Source organism: Mercenaria mercenaria, chromosome 1 (assembly GCF_021730395.1).
Source record: "Mercenaria mercenaria strain notata chromosome 1, MADL_Memer_1, whole genome shotgun sequence".
NCBI lineage: Eukaryota > Metazoa > Mollusca > Bivalvia > Venerida > Veneridae > Mercenaria > Mercenaria mercenaria.
In genome coordinates, this window is record NC_069361.1 from 17,845,131 (window position 1) to 17,858,299 (window position 13,169).

At 37.6% G+C, this 13,169-nt stretch overlaps 1 protein-coding gene across 1 annotated transcript; it reads right to left on the reverse strand.

The window, feature by feature from the left end:
- Positions 1–1,096: 1,096 nt before the first annotated feature.
- On the reverse strand, positions 1,097–4,713 carry LOC128559883 (piggyBac transposable element-derived protein 4-like). The gene is made up of 3 exons (XM_053553011.1): positions 4,416–4,713; positions 1,781–2,673; positions 1,097–1,338 (listed from the first exon to the last, which is right to left on the reverse strand). The coding sequence occupies exons 1-3, from the start codon at positions 4,616–4,618 to the stop codon at positions 1,193–1,195; spliced, it is 1,242 nt and encodes a 413-aa protein (XP_053408986.1). The 5' UTR covers positions 4,619–4,713; the 3' UTR covers positions 1,097–1,192.
- Between the last annotated feature and the right edge of the window lie 8,456 nt (positions 4,714–13,169).

Genomic DNA, 13,169 nt, shown 5'->3' on the forward strand with positions numbered 1-13,169 from the left:
AGTTACGTCATCGCTGCTAGCGCGATTCATGTTTAATTTGCCGATCCTATTCTGTCGTTCAGTTCATAGCGCGATTCATGTTTAATTTGCCGATCCTAATCTGTCGTTCATTTCGCATGAACACCGAAAAAAATCATTTCATTTCTTAAATATTTACATTCGCACTATTCTTTTCCATTGAAAATTATGACGTTCACTTCGTATGAACAGCAAAAGGAAAGGCGTGAAATTTACGTCATCGCTGCTTAGTGATAATCGACCGCTGTTTTGACGACGTCCGCGTATAGTCAGGGAGAACGTTCCATAGATGACGTTGCAGTTGTTTCGTCTGGTGAACAGAATTGCCGGGAAGCTGATTTTAATGTTAATGATTTGCCGATCCTATTCTGTCATTCATTTCGCATGAACACCAAAAAAAAAATAATTTCATTTCTTAAATGTACTAACCACAGAAACATTTCAAATGAAAGTTGTCTTCTTTATGACACTGTACTTCTAGTAAACAAACATGGTTACACAGTTAAGTCTGACTGCCGTCACTTTGAACCTATTAACCCTTTCGCTGCCAACGGAAAATTCAAAAGATGCCAAAGTGACGTCGCTGACGTCGAAAGCCGATAAAGAAATTTGACGTCATCTGATTAATTGGCGATAACAATTGACGTGCTGATTCAATTACCATAGTACTAGATCTATTAGGACAGTGTCAAAAAAGTATAAAGTGAATGGTTGTTCTAGAATTGTTTATCTCAGGTTCAGTTGAGTATGTATATATATATCATAAGCAGTGAATTTACAAGAAAGAAAGTTAGAGAACGCATTCAACATTTATGCGGCATAACCTGTAATACTATTGCCTGTTAAAATGTGTCCTTGCTGATGAACACATGCTTACAGCTGTTTCCATGTTAAAATGTTTCATATCTTTTATGGCACTATTCATGAGCGTGACCAGTGTTTGATAAATGAAAAAGGTAGTTTATACAATACATACCTGAAGTTGACAAACAAAAAATTCAAACGCCTCAAACTTGACGCACACACATTCTTGTAGTCATAAATCTTATCACCTTTCAATATTTAAATAATTCACAGAAGAAGTCTCTCACAAAAATAAGTTTTCATCACACACACGCACGCACAAATAAACTCACTCATTAGAATAAGTAAGTCTTATATCAAACGATTTTTTTCACTCCTCGTGTCTTTTACATGACAACACATGGTTTTGCCAGCAGACTCTGTGGCAACCGCGCAGACAAACTGAACATTCCTTCCTTGATCTTCGTCTTGCCATCCTACGGTTTGAGCAGACCGCGCAGTCTTTTTCGCGTCCACCTAGTTCAATGAAAAAGCGCAGACGTAAGAGTATTGAAATGTAATTGGAATATCAATTAAGATATATTTTGAGTGGAACATTTCATTATTTTAGATGTATAAATACTTGATCTTTGACATCCTATGTGTGATTTTCATTCATAATTATGTTGGTATAAACAAAAACTCTTGCATACATTTACTGCGGTGACACTTGTTCAATTAACAAGTTAGTAAAGGGTGTTCCGGAAAACACATCCGTAAAGTAATAAATCTGACATCTTTTCTGCTTACTAGTCAGGTTACTTTTTTCTGCCTCAGTTTTATTTTAGTACTTGCGCAGAATTTGCTACAACAAAATCAAGACATAAAGTCCGATGAAATAAATCATATACATAAAATAACTTTTTTGGCTAGAATTTTCACTACAATCAACTAACGGGTAATATGTTCAGTGCCCTACCTGCAACTAGTCTCAGTTCTTGGTGACGGTGTCTTTCCCGCCGCACTACCACTGGAGGTTGGTTTCTCTCTCTAAGATGTTCTTCTGAAAGACCACTGACTACTGCTTGCATGTATCTCAAACGAGACATGGGATTCTCTTGTGTGTTTTGTGAGTAAAGCACATAAGAATTAAGGGCCATTCTCTGTATAATGTTAAATGCCATTTTTTTCCATACCTTTATTGTCTTTCTCTGTCCATTATAAAAACTAAGCAGCATATCTGCACCGTCCACACCGCCCATATAATGGTTATACGTATGAACAATGGCAGGGCAACGGTCGTGTATATCACGTGCAGCAATAGCTGTTGATAACAACCTCACAGGTTTAGCTCGTGCCCGGTTTGCTGGTCTGTATGCTGTTATGAGAATCTCACCCTGACGCATATAAATGGTTTCACCTGAATCTAGACGGGCATTTTTTATAGTTATGGGCATTGGTCGATTGGCACGTAATGTGCCCGTGACATAAGTACCGACCTGCAACAACCTCTTTGCAAGGTCAATGCTACAAAAGAAACCATCAACCACAACATGATATCCCTTATTTAGCAAATTACAATTTGACAGTAGATCCAACACGACTCGGGTACCTTGTAGACCGACAATAGCTGGTTCGAACCGCTTTCCGAGGTAACAAGTCATCTTTTGGACATATCCGTTAAGGCTATCTGCAAGTACCCAGAACTTTACACCAAACTTTGCTCGCTTTGTTGGAATATACTGCAACATTGACGTTTTCCCTCTCGTTGCTACCAAGGTTTCATCTATACTCAGATTTCTGGAAGGAGTATAATAATGCTGGAACATTCTGTTTGCAAAGTCTAAAAGGGGCTTGAACTTCAGGTCCGGCCTAGAATCACATGAAAAGTTCGCATTTATACTGATGATTCTCGTCCTCAAAATCAAATTAAACATTTTATCTTTTATGTAGATTGAAATAAGAACATGTTAACGTCGTGAACAGTATGAATGTCTTCATAGTGCTTTTCCATGAAAATTGATAATATACTTTTATCAATGAAATGTAGCTCATTACACTCGTACTACGAGTTTCTTAGTTTATTTATTCATCTCCTTGTTGTTTATCAGTTAGTGTAAAATAAAAAGAAAACATGTTATTTTCGCTATTAGCTAATTTTAAAAACATAGAAATTGCGTCAGCCCGCTATTCAATGTGACGTCAACAAGCCCACAACCCAGAGTTACCAAAGTAGGCTAGAAAGACAATGATATTTTGTCATGACACAGTTTTCGTAGAAAACATATGAGCCGCGCCATGAGAAAACCAACATAGTGGGTTTGCAACCAGCGTAGATCCAGACCAGCTGTCACAAATTGACATACGGGCCTTAATTTATCTGTAGTGTAAATGCAGGTATTGCATCATCTTTTTGTAAATTTGTGAGTTATTAAGGTAAATGTCAGATTTCGCGCATAAAATACCTCTCATATTTTTCTGTATTTCATAACTTAAATTTCCATGTAAATTTCATTAAATTCTGTTCAGTAATAAGAAAGTTGATATTTTATAAACTTCAGTAATTCGTGTTTTTATCCCCAAAACCACTATAATGGGCCTCAAATTGTCAATTTCAATCCGCGCCAATGTAGTTAGATTTCCCGGCTATATCGTGAATCCCGTGAAAATGACAATAGTCATAGCATACGGATTATCCGTGAATCCCATGAAATTTAGTATTTGGCGGGACATTACCCTTTAAATAGACTGTACTAGATATGCCTTGCGCACACCACCTTCCGACATTATAGACGAATCTATGTCTGAATTATTTTCTTGCTAGAAATTAATGCTCGATCGAGCTTCTTCCGCCAGACGATTTTACCTGGTGATGTCATAACCCGGAAGTACAATGCCCGAGGTTCACTTGTCTTCACTCGCCTGGATGTGATTTTCCCAACGCAGAGCTTTCGTCCCATGGTTGTGCCGTAAACCGCAAAGACGATGATTTTTGTTATCCTCTGAAGTCAGCTCAGGGATGCAATCACCTACCACCATAGGGAGCCAATACGGAATCAACGTATTCACGGTTTAAAGGGACTTTATTTCAAGATACGTTTTGATATTGTTTGTGCTACCTGAAGTTCGCAATTAAATTAAAGAACTGTGACACGTCACGTTAGAATGGAACTGTAAGATCTTTTGTATCCGGAGATACTGAACTTTGATTTTTTTTCTTTCTTATAATCAGTTTTTTTTGTGTTTTTTTTTTTTTCATATCATCTATGCATTGTTAATAATCATCTTATGTAAATAAATTTGTAAATATTGTAAAGGTTGTTGATTTGTTTTGATGGTTACTGTCGCCGGTACGGCCTTTCCTGTCACACCAGCCTGCGTGGATCCAGACCAGTTCGCTAACAGTTTCTCTAATAACTATAGGCTTTGAAAGCGAACAGCATGGATCCTGACCAGACTGCGCGGATGCGCAGGCTGGTCTGGATCCATGGTGGTCGCAAACCCACTATGTTGGTTTTCTCATGGCGCGGCTCTTATATGGTTTTGACAGACTGTAAAGTTGCAATGATAACGAACACTCGTGAAGATAGTACACATTATGTAGTAAAGCTTACTTGTACAACTGGCTTTGGCGTCCTGGTATTTTCAGATTATCCACTACGTGAAAAAACTTCAGTATAAGCTGGAAACGATTCCTGGAAAACATCTGTCTGAACCACGGTGTGGCCTGGGTCTTGTCTCTCCTATTCCAATATTCTGGTATTGTAGGTTTTCGTACGATTCCCATGTTAAGTATTACAGCAATGAAGGCCTTCATTTCCGAAAAAGTCACCGGTCGCCAGCTATGAGCTCGGGAAAATCGTCTTAGTATCGTGTTACGCACATACCGTCGTGCATACCTAATGGATTGAAAAAAAAAACCGAATAGCTCTAAAAGATCCGTAAAGTTTATAAACATCAAACTCTAAATTCTTTTCAAAACGTAGCAATTATTTCCGAGACCTTAGCTAACTCAGTGTTAATAAAACACATATGTAAGTAATTAAACAGTAACATCTTACACTCACCTGTTAGTTTGTCTCACTATTTCTCTGATTAAGTTTGAGGTAAAAAGAAGGAGAAAATAGACTACTGGATCCGAGTCTCTAGGCGGCATATTCTTTACTCCAACATTTTCTTGAAAATTCAAGTTTCTCTCAGGTTCTGGTGGCAGTACTCGAAACCAAGGCCTTGCCATTTTGTTTTTAAGCGTCTGTCTGCACGCTATCTGACGTCATTTATTATTGACGTCAAATGTGACGTCTATGACGAATTACTGAAGGTACGTCTTTATACTGGTAATAGGATGTGTAGTAAATTCAATCAACAGAAATTTAGAAAGAAATTTAAGCTGTTTTAAGCACATATATGAGCCGCCCATGAGAAAACCGTCATAGTGGCTTAACGACCAGCATGGATCCAGACCAGCCTGCGCATTCGCACAGTCTGGTCAGGATCCATGCAGTTCACTAACGGTTTCTCTTATTGCTATAGGCTTTAAAAGCGAACAACATGGATCCTGACCAGACTTCGCGAGCTCACATTTGCATACTTAAATGGCTATAGGAACAATAGGTAACTGTACTTTTCTTTGATGTCATTCATTCCGTAAGGCTTTTATGTGGCTATTTTTCTTTTACGTGGCTAAAAGAACAATAGAGAGAACAATAGAGTGGCCACATAAATACCCATATACCCGTACGTCCGGATGCGCATGCTGGTCGGTATCCATGCTGGTTGCAAATGCACAAGTTGGTTTTCTCATGGCGCGGCTCATATAAATCAATATTGTAAATAACAGTGTTACTATTGCAGCTTGTAATATACCCTGTACTTTGATATACATGTGTAAAAGCAATAAAGGTTTCAGGCTGTTTATTTCCATATAAGGTTTATCATCTAAAGTTATCTCCAGTTATAGTTTAAAAAGTATGTCTTATATCAAAAGTTTAGTTTTTATGTGTTTGCACAAGTGCATTTTTGTGGCGTAATTTTTTCTTGCATGTGTCTGCGCGAACGCATACGCGTGCTTGTTTTTTATTTGTTGATTTTTAAGATTTTATTTTTATGCTTGATATTAATCACAATTACGATGTCGTTAGTCCTACAGATATTCAGACTGTTTTCATAAACTTTGGTTTACTATCTAACAAATGAAAACTTGCTTCAGTTACTAACTTAAGTCTATTCACCGAAGTATTGTTTATTTGACAGCAGTTTTAAAAACAGGCAAGGGGTGGAGCAGATAGGTAGGGATTAAAATATTCGTACGCATACGTTTCCGTCATATAATAAGTGTCTTTTTAAATTTGCTTTTCTATAATTTTGGCGACTCGGTATACAATAATATTACAATAATATATACTTTTCGGACAGAACTCAACATAACATACCAGCATGTAATTTTATTTACGCGTACACACCTTTGATGGTCTATATTTTGACACATACATTCATTGAATTAATTACGCACCTGTATTCGTACAAGTTTGAGCTTTAAGCGTCTCTATTTAGAATATTTATCACATGTGCTTTTGTATAACATCCCATTTTATTTCTCTGTAAATTCATAGATTAGTTGCCTGGTGTAACTGATTCCATAAAATATGATATTTTTTCAAATATCTAGCTTCTATGACATTTAGATATGTAAAAAGTAAAACTACTCTCTAGAACAAAATTAATATCTAAAATATCTTCACAGCCAACTGTTCACAGCAGATAAAATTTTCTTAAAACATTATTTCGCTATTTCCAAATGAAACAAACCTTTTTTCCCCTCAAAATCGCATTCCTTCGAGTTTTCTATAAACGTCAAACGTAAGAACACAGAATATTTCTGGCGGGATACAATATAACATGAACGTCTTTTGCGTGACGTCATTACTAATGTTACGTCATGAAAAGTCTGTTACGTTGTTATGTTTGCATGTCCATAGAAACAACTGTATACCTTTCTGCACGAAAACGATTTATTCCCATATTAAAGGAATGCCAGGACTATTCAATTCAAATCGGCCCAAATCGGCCCTTGGCACTCAACGTAGTAAACAACATCGGCCCAAAATCGGCCCTTGGCACAGAAGTGGTTAATAAAATCCGAAATTCGATACTTTGAAGGCATAGAACGTAACAAAGCAAAATAATAATCAAAGATATTAGGACTCGTAATGCCGTATGTAAAGCTATGAATCATTATAGTTGATAACTCGAGAATCGTTTCTGACAGCAGTTTGTCAATCTGGAGTGCTTGTTAGATTTCATGATGTAAATCAAAAGAAATCAACGATGTCATGAGCCGAAGACAAGAAGAAAAATAGTCATTGTAGGTTTATCGGCCACTTTCAACAGCGCGCTATTAAGTTAACCCTTCAGAAACGTGGTTAGAGTGTCCACCTTCGGACCAAGGCCTCGGGTTCAATCCCCGGAAGGGACCTTGGTATTTTCTCCCCCATTTTAATTTACTTTAGAAATAACACCTTAACAACAGGACATAAATGAATGGACAATCATGATTTTCATTCATATCAAACATGCAAACTTTTATCAAACAGTTCTGTTTTCAATTCAAGACGAGCAGTTGAATGGTAGAAAATAATTGATCAAAGGGGAAAAAAAGCTTTGTCATATGGATAAGTGATAAATAAATTACTGTGCTGGCAAAAACTGCATATATTTAGATGCAAGCTTCAAATACATATAACATGGTTTTATTTGCCCTTGACGCATGCGAGATTGACCTTAATTTTGTACTGAGACAAAACCCCACTGGGAATCTGCGTGACATGAAAGTGTTCCGCAACGAGAATATTCGTTATGCTAATTAGTATGAGAATAATAAAGATTCTGGATCGTATGGATTTTCGAAATGAATTATTCATCTGTTACATTGCCATGCTTCTGTGTGAAAATCTAAATATTATTCGTTGAACGGTCTGTTCTAATTTTCTCTAGCAGTAACTCAAATAAGCAGGAAGTATCGCTTTTCTTTCAAAAATTCGCACTGTTGGTAGGGCTTTTACTGTGTTTTCATGAGAAAATGAGCAATTCAAAACAATGGTGTCGAAATCAATTACTATACTATCAAACCGTATTTGTTATCAGCCACACGAGAAAATACATTTGTAATGATACACGCACGTCCCTACGTGGCTTAGAATATCACGTGAACGTTTTCACTTTACAAAAATATATTAATATGGTCTTCCTTATTATTTTGGCATTTATTTCCTGTGGGAGAGAGAACAATGTAAACATGTTCTGTGAACATCAAGGTTTTACAATTGGCGCCAAAATGTGAGAGTGTAAGGTGATTGCTTATAAGATTGGTATAAATAAGTATTTATCCTGTCACTTGCAGTATTTTCGACCCGATATCAGGGTGCCGTATATCTTTCTTGATATACCGTCAGTTGATCATGTGACCAGTGATATACGGTCAGTTGATCATGTGACCTTATAATCGATATTGTTGTCATAAGAAATTTTGCAACGAAACCATCATCATTGTGTTGGAAATGTCCGAACTAAGAAAATGAGTGGTCAAATGATGAGTTTTTATTCAAAAACGAAGAAGTTATTGCGATTTTGCCGGTAATCACGTCATTATATAAGTGACGTCATTACGAATATGACGTCATTAAAGAGGTTGTCGCACACTTATTTTTGTAAAATAAATTGCCAAATATCGGAAAATGAAGTAATGACAAGATAAATAGAATAATAGGTTAGTGCCTAAGATGGAGAAAGTTTATCTGGCTCGGCTCCGGACGTTATCAGGTTCGCCTTCGGCTCACCCGATAACCTCCTCCACCTCGCCAGATAAACTTTCTCATCTACGGCACTAACCTATTATTCTCTATATAAAGCCGTCCTTATTTCGAATGAATTTTATCCTTAACGTGCTTGTAAGATGTGTTTGTTTGAGAAGGATCTAGGATGCAGTCTAGGATTGTTTGAAGAGCAATGAGCCCCAAACTGAACTATATTAGTGTCTAGTAAATATTGCCAGTTTCAGCCGTCCAAATCTCATTTGTCCAAAAACAAAATCAACAACAACAAAACAAAACAAAAAAATCTTGCGTGTTTCTTCTACATAAAGTCTGCCGTATTTACAAAAGCTTCAAAGTGTGATTTTTGTCATGTCCCTATGAGTGACAGTATGGCGGACAGTTGTAATTTTGACTTAAACCTTATTCGCTTATATCAAACTCGCCAATTATTTTGAACAAACGATCTATTCGAAAATGAAACAGAAGAGTAATAGAAACTAGAAAAATTCTTTATCAAACAACAAAGCATCAAGGATTAAGAAAATGTAACAAATTACTTGACAATCCAGTCACTATCGACTAGAAGTGTTACTATCATGGGTACAGCCGACTAAGGCCATAGTTCGTTTTATTATACACATTTGATGAACTGCTTTCTTGGAGGTAATTTCACTGAAATGATAAATAGGATATCACCTGTAAGAATTTATATAAGAATGCGATACAATGCAACTATTTATATAGCCAAGTGTGAGACAAAAAATTAGACAACATAATCTGCAATGACATTGACACAAGGAATTTCTTTTCCGGAAAATAAAAATCATGTCTAAGCTGTATGACTGATGTAGCTGTTGTTTATGATTCAAGACAGCTTATAAATTTTGACCTATGGTGTTGTTCTAAGTATAATAGGCAAATGAGTTATAATGTACTATCTCTTGATGGCAAAGTCTAATGTCTCGCGATTTACAGGAAATCAGGAGACACCATTATCATGAATATCAGAAAAATTAATTCCTATGTGACATTCATTGAAGAAAAAGATCTTCGTGTATTCACAAGAAGATCAAAAAAAGAGAGTTTAAAGAAATTTACTTCGGCCTTATATAGTATAATTCTCCAACAAAGAGGGCAAGCAATTATTTCGCCAGCAACTTCAAGCGAAACACACATTTCAAGTAAAGATAATCTTTATATAGATAGGTAAATGCTTGAATAAGTTATTAAAAACTATACTACTTAAGTGGAATATTTCGAATAGTTATTTGATTAATCTAAGTAAGGTATTTCCACTCGATTCCACTGCCGTTTCAACCGATTGCTGGCCTACTTTGGATTGTTTGTCCAATAATGAACATTGGGTATTTAATTCATACATCAAAGCACCAACTCGGACAAAAATGATTGAGCACCCTTTAAACCATTGCATTGTTACAAAGGAACTGTCTACTCTAAATGATTTGTTCTGATGATACTAGATATTTTAAGGTGGTTCGTGGGGTTCCTACCAAAATACATTACAGCAGAATTTCCAATCCGGGTGCTGCAAGATTAGAATGCTTGCATAATGAACTACAAAAGGTTGCTCCAACAAAATAAGATGTCGGCAATTCTGAGAGTTGTGCAGATGCGCTCAATTCTATGTTGCAGATCTATAAATGAGCCGCGCCATGAGAAAACCAACTAACAGACCGCGCAGTCTGATCAGGATCCATGCTGTTCGCTTTCAAAGCCTATTGGAATTGGAGAAATTGTCAGCGGACAGCATGGATCCTGACCAGACTGCGCGGATGCGCAGGCTGGTCCGGATCCATGCTGGTCGCAAACCCACTATGTTGGTTTTCTCGTGGCGCGGCTCAAATATTCATATAAACTGTGAAAAAAGATTTTACTTATGTTCAGCTAATAGTATAAGTACAAGAGGTTAAGAGTTATCGGAGGAAACAGGAACTATCTTTTTCTTTTAAGCTTTAGATGTTAAGAACCTGAAAGAGATCTTAAACCCATCAATCTAGAGATTTTTTTCAAAAACCTATTTAACAATTTGTCTGTCAAAATAACACTGAACTTTCTAAAAATAGGTTAAGTAAACGATTCAGACTGTACATCTTGAAATAGATTTAACACTGAAATACCGTTTGGTCCTATTCCAATTTCTAATTAAAAAGTGAAAACGTTTTTTTTTTTTGTTTGAAAGGCAACTCAGAAAATTATTCCTTTCGTAGACTTGCATTAAAAATGTCGAAATAGCATCCGATAATGGTCGCTTGTTTCTGCTGCCGTATTATCGTCCTGGTGTGTTTGCGACCCAGTCAGCACTAGGACACGAAAAAAGTAAGGCGACAACATTACATTTTCTTATGTTGTGTTGGCGTTCTAACTTGAGCCGCACCATTAAGAAAACCAACATAGTGCATTTGCGACCAGCATGGATCCTGACCAGCCTGTGCATCCACGCAGTCTGGTCAGGATCCATGCTGTTCGCTTTCAAAGCCTATTGCAATTAGAGAAACCGTAAGCGAACAGCATGAATCCTGACCATACTGTGCGAATGCGCAGGCTGGTCTGGATCCATGCTGGTCGCAAACGCACTATGTTGATTTTCTCATGGTGCGGCTCATTTGTTGTCGGCATAGCTTAAATTAGGCACCATATCCGACTGTCCTTCTGATAGACAAAAAGGAAAAGTACACTTCATACTCTTATGTACAGTGGTATGTGCATTTATTTTTTTTAGGATTAAATTATCTCGTGTGCACGACATCTTATCTCGAGCACACGACATCTTAGCTCGTTCGCACAACATCTGATCTCGTGTACACGACATCTTATCTCGAGCGCATGAAATCCTATTTCGAGCGCAGGACATCTTGTCTCGTGTGCACGACATCTTATCTGGAGCGCACGACATTATAACATTTGGAAATGAGCGTGTCGCACCGGCCTTCCATAGGCTCATTACAATACTACAGCTCCATAAAAGCTTACAATGAAAATAACTGCTAAAGATATAAAGATATTTAGCTGCTGGCTATGGTGGCTGATCTGTGCCATTTCGTTTTTTCGTTCTGTCGCGGCTACACAACAAGAAACATCGTTATGGCGTCCCGCCGAACGTCTCCCGCGGTCGAATGTCGCCCCACTGTTCAAAACGTTGTTATGGCACTCGCTGAATGTCGTCCCGCCCACATCGCCCTGACAAACGTCGCCTCGCCGAACATCACCCGCCCCCCCCCCCCCCCCCCCGCCAAAAAAAAAAAAGACCCCCATCCCCATCCTTCAATCCAACAGCGAGTCCATCAGTGACACGATGTGCAACTTTTAAAGGGGTGACATTCGACGGGGCGACGTCCGGCGGGGGCGCAGTAACGACGTTCGGCAGGGCTACTTCCGGCGGGCGACATTCGGCGAGGTGATGTTTGTCAGTATCGTTCGGCGGGGCGCTCTAACGATGTTGTCGTTGTGTCGCTGCGACAGAACGAATTACCATAGATCGCAATGGCATTTATTTTTATTTATTTATTTTATCGGGTATAACGTCTGTCAAACACAATTATGGTCATATGGCAACTTTCCAGCTTTTGATGATGGAGGAGACCCCATATGCCCCTTCGTGCATTATTAAAGGGAAGAGATAAGATGCCGTAAGCACGAGATGAGATGTCGCTCGAGATAAGATGCCGTGCGTACGTGATAAGATCTCGTGCGCTTGAATAAGACATGCGCACGAGATAATTTAATCTTTACAAAAACAAATTCATGTCCTAAACATACCATTGTAGTCATGTTCCTACATTAGAATTTATGACCTTACCTATAGTTCTTATCCTGAAACACAGTTTTGTCAAGATCAGACGGTAAATGTTTATAAAGTTTTCCTATCAGTTGACCTAGTAACCTAATTTAAGAAATTAGATAAACCAGTTTTAAAATTATTCTAAATGTTATTGAGACAAACAAGTTGACAAAGTTGTAACATGAAATAAGGCAAAGCCTCAAAGCGAGCTCAAAGAAATCGGATTTAGCTAAAAATATTATGCATCATTTATTTGTCACAAAGAAACTATTTACTAGTCACAAGAGAGAACCTATTCACTTGAAAAAGTCTACATTTAGTGTCACCATACCTGTAACAGTGAATATCATACGTTGCAAAATTTATGTGAAGCCGGTGTCACGGTGACGTCATTACCGCGTTCCCGTTTCTTTCTGCTTATTAATGACATTTTTCCATTTTCTGACCGATGCTTGATCTTTTAAATGAAAACAATATTTTTTTCAAACAACTGGAAATCATTCTTTCATTATTGTTGAGTGATGAATATATTTTAGCAATTGAATGAAGTTCTGTATTCACTCCGGAAAGAAGTACTTCCTGTGAGCACCTATCCGCTAGGGTGCGCTTTTTAAAAACTTCCGACGAAACTTTTCAAATCCATCACCAAGTGTGCAAGTATACTTGCGTTACCGTAAAGCTCGATTCTCGAGCTCGCTAATATGAAATAAGGCAAAGCCTCAAAGCGAGCTCAAAGAAATCGGATTTAGCTAGAAATA